The sequence below is a fragment of the Pungitius pungitius genome, chromosome 8 (assembly GCF_949316345.1).
Source record: "Pungitius pungitius chromosome 8, fPunPun2.1, whole genome shotgun sequence".
In the NCBI taxonomy this organism is placed as follows: domain Eukaryota; kingdom Metazoa; phylum Chordata; class Actinopteri; order Perciformes; family Gasterosteidae; genus Pungitius; species Pungitius pungitius.
The window spans coordinates 21313161-21335476 of NC_084907.1; the positions used below are offsets into that span (position 1 = coordinate 21313161).

Sequence of the window (22316 nt, forward strand, 5' to 3'; positions counted from 1 at the left end):
GCTGTTCGTCAGAAAGCTGCCGTCCTGTTTAGTGGCCGATCCGAACCTCACGGTGATTGAGGAGTTGGGTCCTCTGAGGTGCTGCACGTTGAGACGCAACAGCGAGCACCGTGTGCATCATCATCCACCGACATGAAGGAGGGAGGAAGAGGACAAAAGGCCTTTCACTTTTTGGTCTGATTCATCATCTCAGCTGGTGTGTGATCCCTTTGAAAGATGCTCTTTAATATGTTTGTTTTTCTCCTTTTATTTTGATTGAGAAAGTCCTGGTATGCCCCTTTTCAAGTGAGCATCATAAGGTTTTTCTTTTCTATCTCTGTGGCATTACACTCCCATCATGCAACATCTTCTCAACCAGACAATTTAAGCCCAGAAAAATCTGCATAAGAGTCTTTAAATTATTATTCACTAAAGTAATGATTAGCGTTATATATACAGCCAGGCGAGTCTCTAAGGTAAATGTTATTCCATTTATGGAGATCTTTTGCTGACTGACTGTGCATTTCTCCAGACAATCCCATGTTAAACTATGTTCATGTAACAAAAACAGCCTGTTACAGCATCCCTCATGAATTCATTCTGATTGGAGATGCCGAAGAGATCTTAATTGACAGCGTGCTGAGCTGTTACCTGACTAATGTTCTGCAAATAAGAGGATTTATTAGTGGGCGTTTACATTTTTAATCTAAATGCTGATGGCTGGAAAGAGGGTTAAATTCCCAGATGATGCAGTTAAACAAGATGAATGTGCTTGACCGAGGCCCAGCGAGGCGGCCTGTTTGTACAGCACTTCTCTGGCAGCGGGGGGGGGGGGGGGTCCTCGTCGCAGGGACACACATCAGGTAGGAACTGTGCTAATCAGTGAATCATTTGTTGGCTACAAGGGAATCATACCTGCCCTTAAAAAAGCAAAGGCCTAGCAGCCACAGTCACACCGCATGTGTTTTTTATAAGACCAGGACCACTGTGCTCACAGATGTAATGGCTGAAATCTGGAACTGCAGTGACGTTGACGGGTTTAACTTCAGCTCCATAGTTGTTTTGCGGACGTTGTAAAAAGGGATCCCATGGTTTTCCAAATTAAAAGTGCAGCTACTTTGTAGTTTACTTTATCTGACCAATTGTTTGGTTTGTTTGTAAGACTTGCATCTGATCAGTTTCCTGACGCATGTCATTTTGTTTTAGCCATTTTCCCAGAAATGTGTTTTCATAACAATGTATGAAAATAATTACCAAAATATGCTGCAAACCAATTTATCTCTGAAGGATAATGGGGGGGAAATTAAAGCTAAGACTATTTCTGTAAAAGAAACCATTATTTCTAAAGAAAGAGTTTGATTTTTGTATGTTTTCACCAAAAAAAGATATCTTAATTTAGGATTATTAAGATTATTATTTTTTAACATTGTTTATTAACAAATACCACAAAGAAGGCAAAAGTCAGACTAAAGTGCATTGACCACTGCTACAAACGCATGTTTCTGTCCTATCATTTCACTCCACGTTAATTTGCATGTTGCTATATCTAAGCTCTATACTTTCCACCCACATGCCCTCAACTATTGTAATGTATACTACAATTCTTTTCAAAAGGAAATTGGTCCCTTTGTGTTAGCTGAGGGAATTACGCAACAAACAAGACCCTCTCGTCATTTTTAATTGCCACTGTACACAGAAAAAGTTCTTCTTTTCTCAACTCCTCACTGCAAAGCATCTATTGTTAGTGCGGATGTGAAACATTTGAATAGATGTGTTATGCATACGCGTAGGTGAGAGGAAAGTGTGGTGATGGCGACGTAGGAAAAGGTGGTGGCGCTCCTGCGAAGGTGACAAAACAAGTGAGCGATGAAGCTGAATACATACTGAATTAATGATTGTGTTGCTTCCGGGAATATTGGGCGTGCACAGGGTTCAGCGCTGGATGCAACGACCTAAACTGGTGCAACAGACTTATTCTGCCCTCCTCACTACTTATATAACAGGAATGTTGCTGATGTAATATGGATCTCCATGACAAAAAGTGTAGCTTGTTGTAAGAAAGGTTGTCTTTGCAGAATGCCTTCCTAGCAGCAAATAGTAAACCGTAATTACAAGTGAGACTTTGAAGTTCCCCACTGCCTTCTAAATAATCCAAGTCTGCGTTTCTTGAGGCACTTCTTTTTGGAAGGTGAAAAACATTTTGTACATGTATTGTGTTCAGGGTTGTTTGCAAAGAGATTATGAATTATGCCTTTTTTGTATTTTATTATACCTTCAGATCAAGTGTGCCTTATTCAGCATTTGGAATGAAAAGAATAATACATGTGAACTTGCTATGCTTTTGTGGAGGGTTGTGTTTGTGTGGGCAGCTGTGACCTTTTCAGTGAAAAACAAACCTTCAGTTTGTACCACTCATCCGGCGTGAGATGCAGTTTAACCGGAGATGAAGGTGAATGAGGAGCTGGATAGCCTTCAGAAAGGGGGGGGGGGGAGGTAGCTTTTTATATGTATCTGGAGAGCTGTCCCTCATTGCTTTGTCTATTTAATGAAATGTGCACTTTTTCTCATTTTTTTTGTTTTTGTTTTTACAGACCACGTGCGCACCTGGGAACCGAATTGGGTATTTGTGGTGATTTCACTTTCCTGCATAGCAGCGCGCACACACACACACACACGCACACACACACACACACACACACACGTATATTATTCTATTTCGTCCTTAGAAGTTGTCCCATTGTCGTGCCGTGCAAAACACACGCCACGAAGCGCGGTGAGGTGACGGAGACGCGCGCGCGCTGCGCCTACTCGTTGCGCTCATTATAACCGAGAAAGAGAGAGAGAGGGAGAGAGGGAGAGAGGGGGGGAAGGGGGGAAAGGGAGGCGCGGGGATTCCTCAACACTTTAAGTTCATCCGTTCCACTCGCCGACTATAGATCATAATTGCAATCCGTCCGTTTCCCTCCACTCGACGCTCAGCCGCACGAGAGACGAACCCGCCGCTCCATCACAACGGTCGATGCGTGCGGACGCACGTGCACGTGGGCGGTGGGGGCTGTGTTGCTCCGCTCCGTAGGCTTCGCCGTTCACGCCGCCGGGGCCGGCAGACACGAGTTGGAGAGCGACCCGAGCGGAGTTTGACGGACTTGCCGGTGAGAGAAAACACTTTCAGAACCAAGGACAGATCCGACCCGCGTGCCCGGGCGAGCACGCGCAAAGTGGACAACATCTGGATTGCGCTCGTCTCGCCAAGCTCCGCGCGTTGATTGTTAATTGTCGCACGGCTTTGTGGAAAAGAGACACCGTGCAGATAGATCTACTACCAAGAGACACCTAGTGCTGCAACCAGGTAGGAAATGAGCCCGTGATGACGTTGATTGTAACATAGCGATAGTGTTTCCCGCACAGAAATATCTGCATTTTACGGTCCGTGGTGTTTTAATTTGAAATCCTTAAAATTAGATTTGGATCACATACCCAACATTATGTGAGTATCATTCAATTGGGATCAGTTAAAAACATCTTTACAACCATGTGCATTTGTATTCCCCTCAAATCTCTTTGGCTCAAAATCACCAGTAAACATTCAAAGCAACTTGCCCCTATCATATATATATATATATATATATATATATATATATATATATATATATATATATATATATATATATATATATATATATATATATCGCAACACATTATAATTACACCCTCCAACGCCTGAGTGTGTATGTATGCACATGTGCTGGTATTAGTATATAAAGTTTTCCCCCTCTCTAGACGAAAAACTGTCCACAATTGTCCAAACTAAATATTGCTATAGTCTAATAACGAACTTACTGTTGCTGAACTAATAAGAGCTTTTGTTTTTAGAAAGCCTAAACAATGAAAAAGACCCTTGCTGTGACTGGGTTGTTTTTCATTTTGCAAGAGCCATTATAGAGTATTTTGTTAAAACTGATTAATGCGTTTGATAAATCCACGACCGCGTGCATCAAATAGTGGTTAATGAATCAGACAGCGGGGTTTCTCTCAAGTGCAAGAGACCAGTCATTCTAGGTTCTAGGTTTACCACCAGAACCACCATGTCTGCACCAATGTGATAATTAAGTTATTATTAGATGGTGCCACCAACAACCGCTGTTGCTGGTCTCACTTTCACATCTGCATTTTGTCTTAAAATGAGATTCACACACATTAAGGTTCCTCATAAACATTCAGGGGAGATATTTGCACATAAAATCCCTCTGTAGTAACTGAGAGCTATGCAGGCGGGCTGATTTCCCCAGTGTTATTTTGATGAAATGATGCACTTGATCTATGTTCAAATTTACAATCTAGTCGGCTGGTGGCCACCACGGAGGCATCCTAATTCCTTCAGCTGACAAGTCCAGGTGGGGAGATAAACTGGAGATGATGTAGTGATGACAATCATTAGTGGGATTATAGTGACTGCTTTTTTTTTCTTCTCCTTTTATTTCATCATGTATTTTGTATTTTCTGACCGCATATCTGGATAATGGGACATTTACTGTGTCGTATTACACAAAAAGAAAATCAAAAGAAAGGGGATGAGTCCTTTACCATAATAGAGCATGAAAAATAATACAGCTGTGCATTATCAACCTAGTGTTAATCACATAAACATTGGAAAGCAACATTTTAGATAAATGCTGTGTTTAAGATATTTTTACTCAATCGGCTAAACACTGAATGTCTTGTAACGTACAACCAAGTATTCAACAATACACAATGTGTATATAGGTGATCTTATTAAAAAAGGACCATTAATAGTTATTGAACATCCTAGTATTAAGTCATACATTAAATAGATGTATTTCTGCATTATCAAAGTGGATTCGCTAACAATAGCCTAACAAACAGGTGGTTATTACCTCCCCCCACACCGATTGTCTCTTGATCTCATTTTCCTGGACATGAATAGCATTTTAAACATCCTACAGTTGTTTGTGGTAATTGCCGTCATTGAAAGCCCCTCTGCAATGAGTCATATAATACATATTAGTTATATTCGCCTTACGACAATAAGGGAATTCTTAAACCACCCCGTTGGTGAAATCCTATCAGTCGACGGTTCAAAGCTGACTGCTTTTGCTTTTTGAACTTGCCTTTCAGTGTGAATACTGTGCGCAGACATCTGGGGAGCAAGTGGCTCTCAGCTGCTGAGTGTGAGCTTGACAGCCTTTTCTACATCAAGATGGTTTTAATGATGTGATGGAGGCATGACAGGAGCGACTCCGCAGCAAAGCAGGGGCTGATGTGAGCTCATATCACTGCTTCCATTTGATAGGTGTTTCAAATATTGGTGGGAGATGCGATGGGTGTATTTCATGTCCACTTCAGACCAACATTTATTTGAACTTCTCAGAGGTTCTTCTAAAGCTCCAGACTGACTTTGACCTAGTTTGCACAGCTTTTCCTAATTGGCTGTTCCTTATTGCACCATTAATTCCAACTGTGACCCAGTCTTTGCAGCCGGAAAGCCCCCATCTGCTCCAGCAGACAACACAGAGGAGCAATTAGACGCCTAATGTTGAACTCCTCAAGTTACTTTCTGACCTCGGTTCTAATAACAGGGAAAAATCTGGGGTAACACCATCAAACACCTGCACCTACTGTCCAAGACAGAGTAGATCTTAGAGACATTTTACATTACCCGTTCACACATTGCGACGTGTAATCCTCTCGGCTGGATGGAGCGTAATGGCTTCATCGTTGCACCATAAGGTTTCCCACCCACAACCTGATTTAATATTTATGAGGAAGGGGGGGGGGGGGTATTCAAGTGACAATACACGAGGCCACTAATAAGCTAGCCTGGTTAAGAGGGGGACGCGCAGTGTATACACACTGCAGCCAGACTCTATCACCTGAATCTGAATATTCATGTCAGTTCTATTCGGTTTATCCTTTCGTGGGGTAAAAAACGCCCAACAGACCATTTCTGTTCATTTCTCATGTGTCAAAATCCTGCAAGTGATAAGTCATTAACAGTCTATTGTCTCTGAAGACACTTTCTATCAATCTGTTTGCTGAACTTTTGTGTTTGACGAATGCGATAAATGATTTAGTTTGAAAGAAACAGGATTGTTTTTCGCTCTCTCCGAAATCGAAGCGGCCCACCCCCCCCCCCCCCCCCCCCCCCAATCAGACATCACAACAGCTCCTGGTGAGGCCTAAACCTGTAACCTCCACTTGATAGGAATCTATATTAACATACACGTCTCGCTGCCCACCTCCCCGCCGTCCAACCTTTATTTTTTACCCACCATGTTTCCATGGTAACCCCAGCCATTGAGGAGAGTCGCCATTTATGTGATATCTCTGTTGTGAGCTCGGAAATTACGCTTCACTTAGAGAAGTGTCTTAAATATTCATAAATGTTGGATGTGGTCACTTTGGCATACTTTCAGATAAAAATGCAGTGATTAAGACCCACAGAGCGCCCGGCTGATTTAAACAGCTTTACTTTAAAAAGTAACTCTTTTTCAAGCCTCCTGAAAGAACAGTCCTGAGTATATACCGTCCTATACTGTAAGATAATTATCTCTCTGTAACATTTCTATTGATTGCATTAGTCTGAGAAATATGAGGCAAAAATCAATAGCAAAACAGCGAAGAACCACTAGCAAAAAAGGTTTGGATATAAACTGTCTGTTTTTATATTGTTTCAAAGCCTTCGGGGGGGGTTTTATGCTTTCAAATAACAGTGTGAGCCAAAAACTGAAAGGACAAAGTCACAGATTAGAATCACAGACACAGAGGCAAAATAAAATTGTAGCGGGGTGGGCGTCGGTAATGGACCGTTTGAAACATACGTCGTGTTATTATTTAGTTTTCTTTCATTCCTCATTAAACAACATGTACACATGTTCTGCCCATGGATGCTGTTCAACCTGAGAAGGTGGATGTATTGCTTGATTACCTGCTAACTGCCAATTAGTTGTTTCCCCCCCCCCCCCCCCCCTTGTCATTCACTCAGGTAATATTGCAACATGCTGCACCCACCCGGCGCAGACTTGACAGGCATCGGCCTCCTGTCGCTGTAAACCTCTGCTCCTCGAGACCTCAGCCCGGCTGAACCCTATTACCCGGTGCTGCCATGCTGCGTGTAGTGCTCTGCCCCAGGTCGTTGGCCAAGTCGGCCCATTATTGGCCATTACCCATGCTCCTGCTGGAGCTGCTGATACCGGGAGTCCTGCCCAACACCTCCAGATTAACACCGGCAGCCAAACGTGAGATCATCATGGAGGGGGACTTGGTGATCGGAGGCTTGTTCCCGGTACACCACAAAGGTGATGGGATGGAAGACTGTGGCAAGATCAACAAGGAGAGAGGGATCCAGAGACTGGAAGCCATGCTGCTGGCACTTGATGAGATAAACTCCAGCGACCGCATCCTTCCCGGACTCCAGCTGGGGGCCCACATCCTGGACACTTGTTCCAAGGACACTTATGCTCTGGAGCAGTCCCTCGATTTTGTCAGGGCGTCCCTCACCAAGGTGCACGATCCGGGCTTCATCTGCCCCGATGGCTCCAGACCCGTCCAGAACGAGGTCCCAATTGCCATTTCGGGGGTCATTGGAGGATCGTACAGTGACGTTTCCATTCAGGTAAATGAGAGTTACGTTATTTTTTTCCACAAGAAATGTCCCCAACATTGAAGAATGACTTGGCTTGTCATGATTGCAGCGTTTGGGATTTCTTTGTATTGATTTGCTCATCATGCTGTTTTGACCTCACCAAAACCAAAGTCCTCATGGTTCATCTGGATTTTTACCTCTATTCCCAATTTGCTTTTTGTGGTTGTATTATTTTGATAATCACACAAATATTGCATATATTTGCAATAGTATTTTTACAGACTCTCAATTCATCAATAGTTTAATTCTGATAATTGGTGATACAGCTTGTTTACCTGAACCAGAATCTTAATCACTGACACCTTGCCCTTCCAATGATAGAGATAATGAATGAAAATGCATCTCTGTTTTTACTGAGCCAGAGGTCAGAATATTATATAATAAGAACTCACCTGGGATGATTCTGTTTGAAGCATCAACACTAACACAGAGATGTCCATCACTTTGTCACCGACTTCATTTATGCCTTGGATAGGAAACTGACCTTTCAAATATACACACATACCCACACACACACACACACACACACACAGACACACACAGACATGTATGAAGGATTGCTAAAGGCATTTGAGCATCATTTATTTGTTCTGATTGCCCTCACACGCCATAATTACCATGACTGTTGGTGAGACAAAGTGTGTGGGTACGTTTGACAACACAATTATTAGAAACACATGTACACACACACACACACACACACACACACTTACACACACACAAACCACAGATTAAGCTTTATCTTTGGATTTGTAGCAAAGCTTTGGAACTTTGAGTCATGTGGACTTAAATTGCCTTCACGCCGTTTCTTTCCAACAGTTACAGCGGTGGCTTCCCATGATGTTATTGCTCATAATAATTGGTTGCTTTTTATTATAGGTATTGGAAAGTCACTGCTTACAAAACGTGGTAATAATAGATAGTGGTAATAGATATTAAATTAAATTAAAAGATAGGTTGATATATTGCCAAATCACTCGTGTTCCGTCGGTTAATGTTAATGCTTCTCGGGAGTCGGATGGTGGGGCATCAGACTCAACGCAGTGTCTCCACAGTAACACATTCCACCTCTTCCCGAGGGACACTCAGAGGTTCCCTGATCTCCAGATGAGATGTATAATCCCCCCTCTAGTTCCACCCTGGGGCCTCTTACCAGTTGGATGTGCTCAAAAACCTCTGTAGTTGCGATGTCTGAAAAGCATCCTAATTAGATGCCCAAACCCCTTTTGGACAAAGGCTGGCTGCACTCCGAGCTCCCGTCCAGTGTTTAGGACTCTTAGCCTGTCTGCAAGTCTGGGCCCGGGCCTCTCACCAGGGACGCTCATTGCAATCTCAGTTATTCCCACCACTACCCAAAGATCAGGACCATCATCACATGGTCTGAATAGTTATGCCTATGAAGTACAATGGGGACACATTTTCCCTTCAAAGATTTTTCTATTTTCCCAAAAAATGCATTTTGGGTTCCAGCGCTCCACACCCGTCGCTGCTGAGGTTTGGCCCGTAATGCCGCAGAACCGGCTCCCTAATTCGATTGGAGATCACAAATGAGGAAAACGGAGCTCGTTCGAATGGTACAACTTTATCACAAAGTGAGGATTACCAGCCGCATGTTTTATCAGACCTTAAATAACACCCAAAAGGCAAAATCCACCGCAGAACGAGATAATGCGTCTCCGCTGGAGGATATCGAGGTTGTTTTGGCAACATGCACGATGAGAAACGCTTCCCTGAATTGCATGCATTGAAAAGGTCAGAGCTGATTAAAACACATGCCACCTACAGCGTTATGTTGTACATTTTCACACATGACATACAATAAGCAATTACATGAATGTTTTATATTACTCCCGGTGACAGAATCACTGCTCGCAAATTTGCAGCAGTGTTTGTGCAACCTGCTCGGGTTGATTGCTACTGAATGAAGATGGCGTTGCAAGGCGTTGCTCAGTTAATGAACGCATATGAAATGACTTGGTTGAAAACATTTCCTGTCCTGTTTTCCTAAAACATTCCCATTTAATGTTTTTAAAGAAATACCTTTGGAAAATCTTTAATTTCCTTCCACACTCCAGTTGCTCTGTTAATTATGTGAATTATGAAACTACAGCCAGGACTCAGCCTGTCATACAAATTCATTAAACAGTTAATCACGTTCATGGTCAAAACAGACTTGACGGAGGATGTCCACCTTGTTGGAATCATTTTAAGCCAATAAACAAAGGGCTCCTTCCCGTAGAAAGAAGGGGACAATATAGATCCTTTAACGTTAGTTACACGGCTTTGATAAAAGAACAGCATGTTTTTAAGAGGCATGAAAAGGACTTTGTGTGTGTGTGTGTGTGTGTGTGTGTGTGTGTCTGTCTCACTGTGAATGAGTCTTCAGCAACCACACGGTCACAAAAAGAAGCTCACTGCTTTTGAGTGTTTTTTGTATGAATTTGAATACATACCTCTACTGTCACTTGGCTCAAAAGCCCCTTTTGTCAGCGCCCTCCGCTTCCTGCGCGCTTTAATGAATCGAGCCGTGAGAGCGCCGAGACGCCCGTGGTGGGATTATTTTGTGGGGTCCCCATTTATCCCTGAGAAGCACTTTGTGAGGAGGATGAGGAGGAGGCGTTTGGAGGAGGGATGGGACTCTGAGAGGAGCTGCTGTTCCCATCTGTGGGGTGCATCTCCATTGGCTGGCGAGGACTATCCCACCTGCGTGTGGAGTAGGGGAAGGATGCTGCCTGCGACCCGGGCCAAGGGCGGGAGGGACCGTGGGAGACGAGCCCGTTTCTCCTCAGCCTCAAAAGGATTCTTTTATAACCAGCCGAGCAATATTTCGGGGGTTTCATAATCTTTACGTTACACGTCGTACAGCTGACGCTTTTAGCCAAAGCGACATACATTGAATACTCATGGCGTACATTTTGCCTGGGGAGCAACAAGGGGTCAGGTGTCTTGCACAGGGACACTTCCACATGGAGCAGCCGGGATTCAAATACTATACCCCCAATTCTGCTAAAATAAGATTATCTTCACATTCACAAGTCCCTATACTTTCTTACACACACACACACAAACACACACACGATAAAAAAATGTTGAAACCTGCTTAGAGAAATGATTACAACTTGGACTTCAGACAAATAACTTTAAGCTCAGAGCGAAATAAGAAACTGTTCCACTTATCCGTAACTAATTATGCACAGAGAGAAGATAAGCCAAATATGCTGTATACGCTGTGCTTATAATCACTAAAGAGCTATTAAATTGTTTCAGGACATCTCGGGGTAACATATCACTATACTGTATGAGCCATTCTCCCCCCAGATGACAGCTATTGAGACTCTAGTAGAGCCGAAATGTAATAACCCAAACCATACACTCCAAGATCACTGCCTCCTCCCCAATTCTGAGGTTATCTGGGTCCCTATCTGTTGTGGAATATATTGATGTTTAATATTTTTGTTTATTGGGTCTGTCTGTGTGTCGAGCAGATGAACCGGAGAGGGCTCCGTCTTTATTGTGTTTCTGTCCTCACATTGCCACGGCTAAAAGAAAATTCTGCTTTGGTGTTAACTTCAAAAGGATCTTGTTTATCGTGTGATATTACAGCCGAATCCCCTTCCACCCCAACCCCCCCCCCCCCCCCCCCACCCCACCCCCTCCAGTCCCTCCTCTTCTTCTTCACTCCTAGAGACTGTTGTTTTTTAACAGGACATTTTAGCACATTGGGTCCCCACAGCTCCCTAATTAGCACACCACAATGTCATTCACAGTGAGGAGAAACATCGTGATAACTGGAAGGTCGGTTGGCGTCCGGACCCACGCGGTCACTGATATTGCTGTGGATCTCTGGATGCACAGCTCCTCCACAGCTCAGTACGTCTAAGAGCTGCTGTTTTTTTTTTTTCTCCACATCGCGATCGCAGGAATAAATGATCAGCAGCCGTGGCTTTGAACCTGTGGCGGCTGTTTGTGTGCGACAGCAGCAGCACCGCTCTCCAGTCTCAATAACAGGGAGAGATTAGACAACTTAATCAGGTTTATTTCAAAGCTGGCTAGAGGCTACAAGTGATATTTGAATGTATCAAGCTTAGCAGATGATGAAGTGGAAAAATGTGCATCCTGGTTGTTGCGAGTGGATCGAAAGGTCGCTGTTGTGCGGAGCGTTGTTTTACAGGTGGGAGGAAATAAAAGATGAAAGTTGAATGCGAGGAATCGTCTTCTTTTCAAACAGACCATTCAAGCAGATATACACACACATTTCCTTCTTACTTCCTATAGTAGTAAGTCTAAGCTCTGACACACAGACATGAAAATATGTAGAATGATCATGAGACATATTTGTTTAGGCCTGGGTGTATGTGGGTGTTAACTCAAAGAAAGAAATGTTCTGTCCCTTTCCCACCAAAAACAATACATCACATGAGTACAATTCTAAAATCAGGCCAAAAAGAACTTTCTTGTTTTAATCATTTCCAATTCCTCCGTATTCAAACATAACACACCTTTTTTTAATATGATTTTTCTTCTGAACAATTTCCATTGTACACAAATCATTTCCCCTCCATAAAAATTGAACAAGAGTGCACTTTAAAATACTGTATACCGCTGTACTAATGATGAACTAATGTACTACGATTCACACAGACCATTCTCCTTCTCTAATTAGGTTTTTGCTGTTAATTGTCGGTAGTGAAATTTCACTCATACAATTAAAATACACTAGACCAAAAAAAAAGACTGTGTATCGAATCTATTATGCCTAACTTGTTTTTCTGAGCTTTTGGAAAGTGTCATGGCCACTGCTCTGTACATCAGTGTGTGTCAGGAGCCTCGGGGACATATTGATGGAAACTCCATGTTGCAAACAAACATGACAGACACATGAGTAAGAGATTGCCAATGTTCCAGCTGTCTTAAATCTCCCATAATGCCTAAAATCCCATAACACTTCTCCTCGTGATGCATCTTGTACTCATCATATCTTCAGAATCAAGTTTTCATCTATCAAGAACGAGGAACTTCAAAATACACACTGTACCATCTAAAGCTGCCGGACATAATTAGGAAATAAAATGCAAAAGTTTTGAGATTGTGGTGTTTCATGCAACGAGATGTACAGTATTCTACGTCTGTCGTTGTGTCAGTTCTGAGTTCTCGATGGAAGGAGCAAAAAGGAAAATACCACATGACAACGAGCAGACGGTTAACTGTCACACACTCCAGTAACGTCCTGAAAGGTGCGCCGTCTGAAAAGGTCTGAAAATCCTGCAAGACGAAACTACATTATTACTGTGCAAGTGCAACTTTTACATTACATGTCATTTAGTTGACGCTTTTATCCAAACCGACTTACAATAAGTGCATTTCAACCGTAGAGATGCAAACTCAGAAAAACAAGAAAGTGCAATTTCATCAAATTAGCCGTTTTACAACTTGTTGTAGATAAGACCCATTATAAGTACTACAATTTGGTAGTGTTTGTTTGTGTTGCTGCTTGTACTCGCAGGCAACAGAAGTGAATCAGTAAATGTAAAAATGCAAATCTTGTCCTGTACAACAACAGTGATTCCGTCTCTCAGTGGGTAATTTGATGAGACCTCTGCCCTATATTCTGCTACAAACAGATAGGATGCAGCGTGCTTGTCTGAATACATCATAATTACTTTATTCATCCCCTCAAGAACTTGCAGTGTGCGTTGCTTGTGTTTCCTCAATGGCTCAGGTCTTCTGGGTGTTTAAGCTTAAGGAGGTTAAGCACACGGCCGCTCAGAGATCAGAGTTGATGTCAGTCATTTTCTGGGGATGAACAGTGTGTTTGCATTGCATAAATAACAAGTTGTCTCCTCTGTTGGCCTTGGTCCAGTAACTCATACTTACCAATGCTTTCCTTTGCACTAAGGCTGGTGTTAAGGAGGGATTGAGATGTGTTATCAGAAAGAGCCCTGCAACACGAGAAGGGAATTAGAAAGTAAATAGAGATTTGTGAGGTTTTATTGAGCGGCTCCTTGAGCTAATAGCGAACAGCATGCTAACAGCTCACAATGACAATGATGCTAACAATGTTGGCCGTTTTTTCAATCTTTGTATTATTATAATAAACTAGCTTAGCTAGGTAACACCGGTAGTGAATTAATATGAAGCTTAAAGCACTCATTAATTTGGTCATCAAACAATAAATGTACGATATTAATCCAACATTCAACTTAACTGAACGACGATTGATAAGTAAAATGTTCAGGGCATGCACTAGGTGCAGAACATTGTGCTGAATGGGCACATACAGCATCGATTTATAACATCACTAAAAAAAAGAAAAGTACTTCTCGAGCTGTAACCAAGAGTATTACTTTTAATGGGACTTGGTGTGACTCTGGAAGGTTCCCATTGCTTCCATGGCGATGCTATTGTTTGGGATGCCTCCAGGCAAACACGGTCCCTTGGGGACGAGGGAGTCACAGTGAAGCTCATGGATTTTTACTAATAATCACTCCGTCGCAGAAGGAATCCTGCAAAAGTGACAAGTTTTCACCGGATCTCTGTAATGCAGTGCAAGAAAATAATTGCCTTGATTTTATTTTTCTCCAACGCCATTGTTCCTGCAGGCTCATGTCCAACATGGACGTCTCCCTGAGTTTTAACTCAAAGATCATAATCCATCCTGGTTGAACTCAGCCCTACCAACTCTCTGCAGAATGAAATCAATACAGATGTCTGGGTTGCTGTGGGTGGGGAGTCTGTCATAAGACTTTAATGAATTGACAGAATGGCAGTAACTAAAAAAAATAAGAAGAAACACACTGACAAAAATCTCTGTGGCATTGTTGCTGTTGTCATCAGACACTCTCTGGGAGAGGATTTTGTGACTTGAGCAGCTTGTGATGTGGATCCCTGACAGAGTCAACCGTCTGAGATAAAGAAACATTGGATTGTTGCTGTTTCCACCGCCAGCCTCTGCCACAGAGCTGAAATACATCAGACAGCGGCTCTGCCCTTTCATGGCTCCACTTCACCTAAAACCAGATGGATATCTACAAGCCGAAAAGAGGTTTAACAAGACTTGAGGGATTCGAAATGTAACATTGTGGCATTTTGTTGAAGACGTGTATTTTAAAAAGAGTTTATCACAATGACAGTACGTTCTGGGATTATGAATTTCATCTTGAGGGAAAATATGATCATCATTCCATTTAAGCCAAATGAATGGTTTAACATGCAATTATAAATGCACAGGAATTTTATCACTGTTATAGTGGTTAGAATCTATGATTCTAGAGAATAAAAACGTGTAATATGTGAGGTAACACAAATCTTTAGTTGGTTTTTGACCTGTATGCATGCTATGCTTCTACCATGGTTCCTGTCACCCCATAATGTTACACTAAAATATGCTATGAAAGTGACCAAATGGAATATCTCTCTTTCAACAGGTGGCTAACCTCCTGCGATTGTTCCAGATCCCTCAGATCAGCTACGCCTCCACCAGCTCAAAGCTCAGCGACAAGACCCGATACGACTACTTTGCCCGAACTGTACCTCCTGACTTTTACCAGGCCAAGGCCATGGCGGAGATCCTGCGTTACTTCAACTGGACTTACGTGTCAACAGTAGCATCAGAGGGCGACTATGGCGAGACCGGCATCGACGCCTTCCAGCAGGAGGCCCGCAACCGCCAAGTCTGCATCGCCACTTCAGCCAAGGTGAGCCGCACCATGAACCGCCAGGGCTACGACAACGTGATCCGCGCTCTGCAGCAGAAGTCCAACGCCAAGGTGGTCATCCTGTTCACCCGCAGCGAAGACGCCCGCGAGCTGCTGGTGTCGGCCGCCCGCATGAACGCCACCTTCATCTGGGTGGCCAGCGACGGGTGGGGAGCGCAGGAGAGCGTGGTGAGGGGCAGCGAGATTGCAGCAGACCGGGCCTTCACCATAGAGCTGGCTTCCTACCCAATCAGAGAGTTCGAAGACTACTTCACCAAGCTGAACCCGTACACCAACACAAGGAACCCGTGGTTCAAAGAGTTCTGGGAGCACCGCTTTGGCTGTAGCCTTCAGGAAGCAGGCTGCAGCGATAACAACCTCAGAGATGGGACTTTCGAGCAGGAGTCCAAGATCATGTTTGTGGTAAATGCAGTGTATGCCATGGCCTATGCCCTGCACAACATGAGGCAAGCGGTATGCTCCAACACATCCAAGGTCTGTGACGCCATGAAGCCGGGAAATGGCAAAAGGTTCTACAAGGAGTTCATCTTGAAGACCAAGTTTGAAGGTAAACACAGAAATAAGAGAAAACTCAGGCGAAAGATTTTACTATGACAAGAAGACGTGTTTTATGTGCATTATTCGTGTGAGATATTATTTAAATAACTGTGAGTGGATATGAATTATTTGGCAAATGGTGTGAAGGGGTTAGGACATCAGCACTGAAAAAGCCATTATAATGAATCAATTAGGAAATGTAATTAATATTTTAGCTTGAATCAGTAGGCGGGCTTAGCTTAAATGGTGGGAGACCAGTATGCTGAGTATTTCCAGCTATGCAGTGCATTACATACTAGGACAGTGACATGTTCATATTGTCATCTGAACATTTTGAAGCATTACTGGAAATTCTCTCTCTCAGCTCTACCAATTTAATTGACATATATTCTTAACTCTCATATTTAGTTCTGAATATATATCCAACTCAGCCAGACAACTAAAGAACACAATTGATGCCAGAACAATTTGTATCAACTTGATCCTTTTTGTATTGTTTCTACCAGCTCCATTCCGACCTGTAGACACACAGAACATGGTGCGCTTTGACTCCTTCGGCGACAGCATCAGCCGCTACAACATTTTTCATTACCACAAAGAAGAGGGAAAGTTTGTTTACAGAAAAGTTGGCTACTGGGACCAACACCTGACCCTGAACACCAGCCTGGTCCCCTGGCCCGACCTTGTACCGCCCACTTCCCAGTGCAGTGACCCCTGCCGGAAGAACGAGGTAAAGAGCATGCAGCCTGGAGATGTGTGCTGCTGGATTTGTATCCCCTGTCAGCCCTACCAGTACCTGCAAGATGCATTCACCTGTGCTGACTGTAGCTTTGGTCAGTGGCCCCTGTCTAACTTGACCGGCTGCTATGATCTACCTGAAGAATATATCCGGTGGGAGGACGCGTGGGCCATTGGGCCAGTCACCATCTCCTGCCTTGGCATACTGTGTACTCTGTCGGTCGTGGGCCTGTTCCTCAAGAACAATGAGACGCCTGTGGTCAAAGCCAGCGGACGTGAACTCTCTTACATCCTGCTGTTGGGAGTGCTGATGTGCTACCTCATGACCTTCATCTACATAGCCAAACCGTCCACTGCCGTTTGCACCCTACGCCGCCTCGGCCTGGGCACGTCGTTCGCAGTGTGTTACTCGGCTCTGCTCACCAAGACCAACCGCATCGCTCGCATCTTCAGCGGCGTGAAGGACGGAGCTCAGCGGCCGCGCTTCATCAGCCCCGCTTCCCAGGTGGCCATTTGCGGCGCTCTCATCTCCTGTCAGCTGCTGGTGGCTGTTATATGGCTGCTGGTGGAGGTGCCGGGGGTTCGGAAAGAGGTGGGCCCGGAGAGGAGAGACGTGGTCACCCTCAAGTGCAGCAGCAGGGACTCCAGCATGCTCATGTCACTCACTTACAACTGCATCCTCATCATCCTCTGCACCGTCTATGCATTCAAGACTCGAAAGTGCCCTGAAAATTTCAACGAGGCCAAGTTCATCGGGTTCACTATGTACACCACCTGCATCATCTGGCTCGCTTTTCAGCCCATCTTCTATGTCACTGCCAGTGACTACAGGGTAACTATCTATCAAAACCTCTTTTTTTATTATACCAACTGAGTGTGGGGATCATTATGATTTATGTTTTGAGAAACCTCTTAAGGTCACTGCTGTGGAATAATGTACAGAGTCTATAAATTACCATCCCCAGTGTGTTTATCATTCCTGAAGAAGAAGGTGTCACTTTCATATTCCATTTGATCAAAGTCACCAGGCTCATGAAAGAGCGAGCTTTCATTTCACGTGGGCTGAAGGATCTTTCAAGACAAGAACGAAGACACTAGAGACACATCATGCCGGAATATACAGATAGAAATAATTGATGATAGTCATAGAATCGTGGCATTACTAAATGCCTAATGACACATTTCAAGCGCAAAGAAGAATTTGTGGAGATTTACTACAGTTTTTGTTATTACATGCTAAAATCACATATGTTGAACTCACGAAGTAGTGTTATGGTCTGCAGTAAAAATACTCGTTAGCAGGGACATGGATTGTCGGCTCATTTAGTGATTCTACCTCATGTAACAGACTGAGGAAATATGACATAACTGTTGCTGAATTGTCACAAGTTTTGCAGCCTTCAGCTTCTACACAAAGGCTAAGGGCTGCATTTAGCCTGCATGTCATGTATGACATAAAATAAATGGGCTGAATATGCATAACTATTACTGAACTGGTTCAAAATGCCACCGCAGGCCAGAAAACTCGAATATAGGTTTGATTTTTCCCCAAGTAGGAAAATGTATAGCTGCGAGGACAAATTAATGTATTTATATATGCTGTGTAAAGAAAGATAAATGAGACAATTCAATGGGCGCAAAGCTGTTAGACCATGTAAGTTATGAGCACCAGGTCCTTAGGCAAACTCAAGGCTACTGGCACACTATTTGTGCAACAAGGCCCTTGTTTTTTGCAAACAGATGGGGGGAGGTCGAGATCACACAAGCTTTGTATCATCATGCGATACCTCAGGCTCTTCATGTCTGTAGCAGTCAGCTTTAGCAGCGGCGAAACCATGAACCTTTACCTTTCCTGATGCACCGTGTGATTTGAGATTGGCCAATCATTGTAGAATATATGGCCTCATACTGAAGAAGCAGCAGTAATTGAAAGAACGAGGCGTCTGCCATTGGGAGACCTTGATGCTTTGGTTCTGTGTGACACCAATAACAATGGCTGTTAGTTCTGCATTTCAAAGGGTTGGATGGCCCGGGAACATTTTGATGTAACTATTCTTGTTTACCTGTGAATCCTAGTGAACTCAAAGTTTCCCGAATCAATACAGATATCTATATCTATAACCATTTCATTTTCTTATTTGATTAACACTGATAACTTATTTAATAACCAACAAGTCAATGCCTGACGCATGTCCACTATATTTGGGTTCATTCTACAAAAATCACATACATTTGATATTTTTAAATTGATCCTGAAATAAAATGCACAAGATTCAAAAACCAAATGACAAAAGACAAAAAAAAGTGTGCAAATAATGCACTTTTTTGAAAAACTATTCAAGTGAATGAAGGCATCGCACGGTTCCGCAGTACGTCCTACTAGAGATTCTGAATTATTTGTACAAAGTGCTGTTAAAAAGAAACTGCTTTATTGCTGAAAGAGATAAGAAGCTGCAGGCAAAAGACAAGTGCAGTAATATTACCCACAGACGTGGCAGTGTTTACACCAGTTCTTTTTTAGTCTAGAGTTTAAATGGATGAGGACTTTGCATATTCCTTTGTTGTTGGGTGGTACGTTTAGAAGGGATTTCACTTCATGCTGTGGTCCTGCAAATAGAAGTTCCTGGACTGCAGGGGTAACCAGTGGGGTGGGAAGAGAGGCTACTCGGCAAGATGACCCCAGCAGTCAGCTCATATTAACAGCCGAAATATGACCAACAATGCCCTGGCTTTCCAGGACAGCAAGCTGTGCTTATTCCATATTCTTCTTATTCTTCTTCTTGCCCTCATATGTATGCACATACTGATGCAAAGTACAATTTATTCAAGAAAGCCAAACTAAAAGTTCTATCAGTGCCATATTAAGCGCTAATAAAGTGCTACCAATTAAAGGTATAGTCAAAAGAGGTGTGTTTTTAGTTTTGCGTGGAAATGTATAGACTACTAGCTACTGGCAACCAGTGAAGTGAGAGGATTAGTGTGAGGGATTTCGGCACCAGTAGGTAGACCTACCAGGAGGGAGTTCCTACAGTCAAGCTGTGAGATGACCAGAACCTGTACTAGAATCTGCGAATCTGAGAGAGTTGATGAATAGATAGAAGAAGGGAACCAGGAAGGAGCCTTGAGGGAGCCCAGTAGTGAGAGGACAAGCTGCAGACACAGATCTTCTCCAAGCTACCGATTTAGAGACAGCTAAATGCATAAATAGTAATCTAGCAGAGCAGCCTATTTAAAGAATATGCTTCACCTAAATTCAGGTGTTTTAGGTGTATGAAGGCCCCTAACATTTTTGTTTATAGATGAATATCAAGCAGCCGCAACAAACTTGATACGACAGTTCGAGCAAATTTAGAAGAAATCCTCTGAAAGTAATTTAAAAGCAAATAAATATAGTTAAGTCACATGATCTGACATTAAAAGACAACGTAGAGCTCATAAGGGGTTCAGTGTATGATTGACGGGGAGGTTTGGGAGGAGCTGGTTGTGTGCATGAGTGATTTGACAAAAGCTTGATACAAAGTGCAGGCTGGTGTATTCATCATCACCCACTTTCCGTGTCCTCACAGGTGCAGACCACGACCATGTGCATATCCGTCAGTCTGAGTGGTTCGGTGGTTCTCGGCTGCCTCTTCGCTCCGAAAGTTCACATCATCCTGTTTCAGCCCCAGAAAAACGTGGCCTCACTGAGAGTCACAGCCAACCGCTTCAGTGCCACAGTGTCTGCCACTGCCTCCGCTCCGAGCTCCAGCTACTCCAAAGGTACGAGGATCCACTGTATGTCGTTATCAAGGCTCTATTTAGTACCATGAAGACGCCTTCTGTAGGGCAATTTTTAGCTGCACTCTAATCGTTTGCATCAGTTTGTTGATTTGTTTCTAAAATGGGATGTGTGTAATCACAATGCAATCAACAAAGAATTGCAATTTTCAACTGGACAATGTTAAATGTTTTTTCTGTGTCAGTTTTTATTCTTCTCTTCATGAGGATAAGTAAGTCTTATCTAAAGCTCATTAATACTAACGACAAATTCAATGTGAAAATTTCATAAATAATTAAAGGCACAAAAGATTTTTACACAGTACCCAGAGTACAACTTTTCAATTAAAGGGTTAATGCTAGTTTATCTGTTGTTGCTTCATCTTGCCTGAAGGTATCTTATAATTATATTTTGATTTAAAGATTTACATCATGAAAGTATTCAGACATTTCAGATTAATCTCTACCAATGTGTTATATCTTATCAGCTTATAGTATGTTATGTATAGCAGTCAAATACAGTAAACAGAATCATTTAAAATTGTACTTTGGTACAATCCGTAAATGCAGTTACTACTTGCATGTAAACTGACATTTTTAGAAGCACTGGTAGATGCTGTCTGGGTGTTTGCTTTCATTGACATTTGACAAAAGAAATTTCTGGCAAACATCGCTGTGTTTCCTCTCTTAGGATCAGCCTCTAACTACGTGCCAGCAGTATGCAACGGCCGCGAGGTGGTGGACTCCACAACGTCTTCTTTGTAAAAAAAAAAAGGAAGAAAAAAGGTTCCCTCTATAAGCACAAGAGGCCATTGCATCATTACTCGTCCTTCCATCCAACAGGGCTCCACCTCAGAGCCCCTTTTCCATCCAACATAACTCTGTCTGGGTAGACTGACAGGGGAAAGGCTAATTCTTAACTGTGAAGGCTAAACTATGTTCCTACAGCAAGCAGTATGTATCAATTGTAGATTTATTATTCTGTGATCTCCTTGGTTTACAGATATAGATGTGATTAAATGCACCGTGCCTTGTCCTTAAGAGTCTTGTTGTCTAATGGGTGGTTGTGAAGCAATAGTGTTGTACAAAAACAAAAGGCTGTTCTTATCTTGTCCTTTTAAGTGCTGTGAATATATCCAAATAATGTAGACATCAACAAAAAAAGATATAAAATAAATTTACCCCTTCTGTTCCCTAAAATAAGTGATTAACTTTTGTGAACGTGATTAAAAGTAGGAAAATAGACAATATACAGGAGGTGTGTTATTGTAGACTGGTTTAACAGTGTGTGCTTTACTGTCATTTATGGAAATAAAATGTTTGTTTTTTAAATTAAAAAATGAAATACTGTTTGGTTGGGGTTCACTCATGCATTTCTTCATAAATTATCAAACTAAATCCAAATCAACAGCTTTTGCAAACAGGCTTTGATTATTTCCCGCTGTCTTAATACCAAATGAACTGCCTTTAAAATGTCTTTAGTTGAATCCATGTACAGCATTACTGAGTAACAAAGTGAAGAAAACAAACAGGTGAAGATGTTGAGTTGTGAGGTATTAACATGACATTTAAGTCTGCTCTATTACAGTATGTGCAATTAAAGATGAACATAACCTCCATGTATCTTTTATACTCATTGGACTTTCCTGACATTTAATTAAACAACTTGCCAACTGTCTGCCTGGTCTGTTTAACGGTAAAATGAAGTTACTTTAATTACTAAATAAAGTCAGTCAAAATGTTTAAGCGTAAAAGTGAATCATTTGGTAGTAGTGTAATTCCCTCTTAATATGCATGTACTAAATTAATTTACAATCAAGGACACCTGCTGAAATGTTTAAAGTTCTTCAACATCTTTAGTTAACTTCACCATTTCAGTAAAACTTATTGTACTGCTCTACACACACACACACACACCTTTGATTTAT

At 42.5% G+C, this 22316-nt stretch overlaps 1 protein-coding gene across 1 annotated transcript; it reads left to right on the forward strand.

Moving 5' to 3' along the window:
- Positions 1–2738: 2738 nt before the first annotated feature.
- On the forward strand, positions 2739–22064 carry grm2b (glutamate receptor, metabotropic 2b). The gene is made up of 6 exons (XM_037490458.2): positions 2739–3328; positions 6983–7612; positions 15067–15904; positions 16401–17464; positions 20199–20391; positions 21080–22064. Exons 2-6 carry the CDS (start codon positions 7103–7105, stop codon positions 21151–21153), a joined length of 2679 nt encoding a protein of 892 aa, XP_037346355.2. The 5' UTR covers positions 2739–3328; positions 6983–7102; the 3' UTR covers positions 21154–22064.
- Positions 22065–22316: the final 252 nt, after the last annotated feature.

Excerpts from the sequence above, each read along its gene's own strand:
- grm2b (XM_037490458.2), top strand. The coding sequence starts at position 7,103 with ATGCTGCGTGTAGTGCTCTGCCCCAGGTCGTTGGCCAAGTCGGCCCAT. Across the intron at positions 7,613-15,066 it reads ACAGTGACGTTTCCATTCAG|GTGGCTAACCTCCTGCGATT; the intron begins GTAAATGAGAGT and ends CTCTTTCAACAG. Across the intron at positions 20,392-21,079 it reads GAGCTCCAGCTACTCCAAAG|GATCAGCCTCTAACTACGTG; the intron begins GTACGAGGATCC and ends TTCCTCTCTTAG.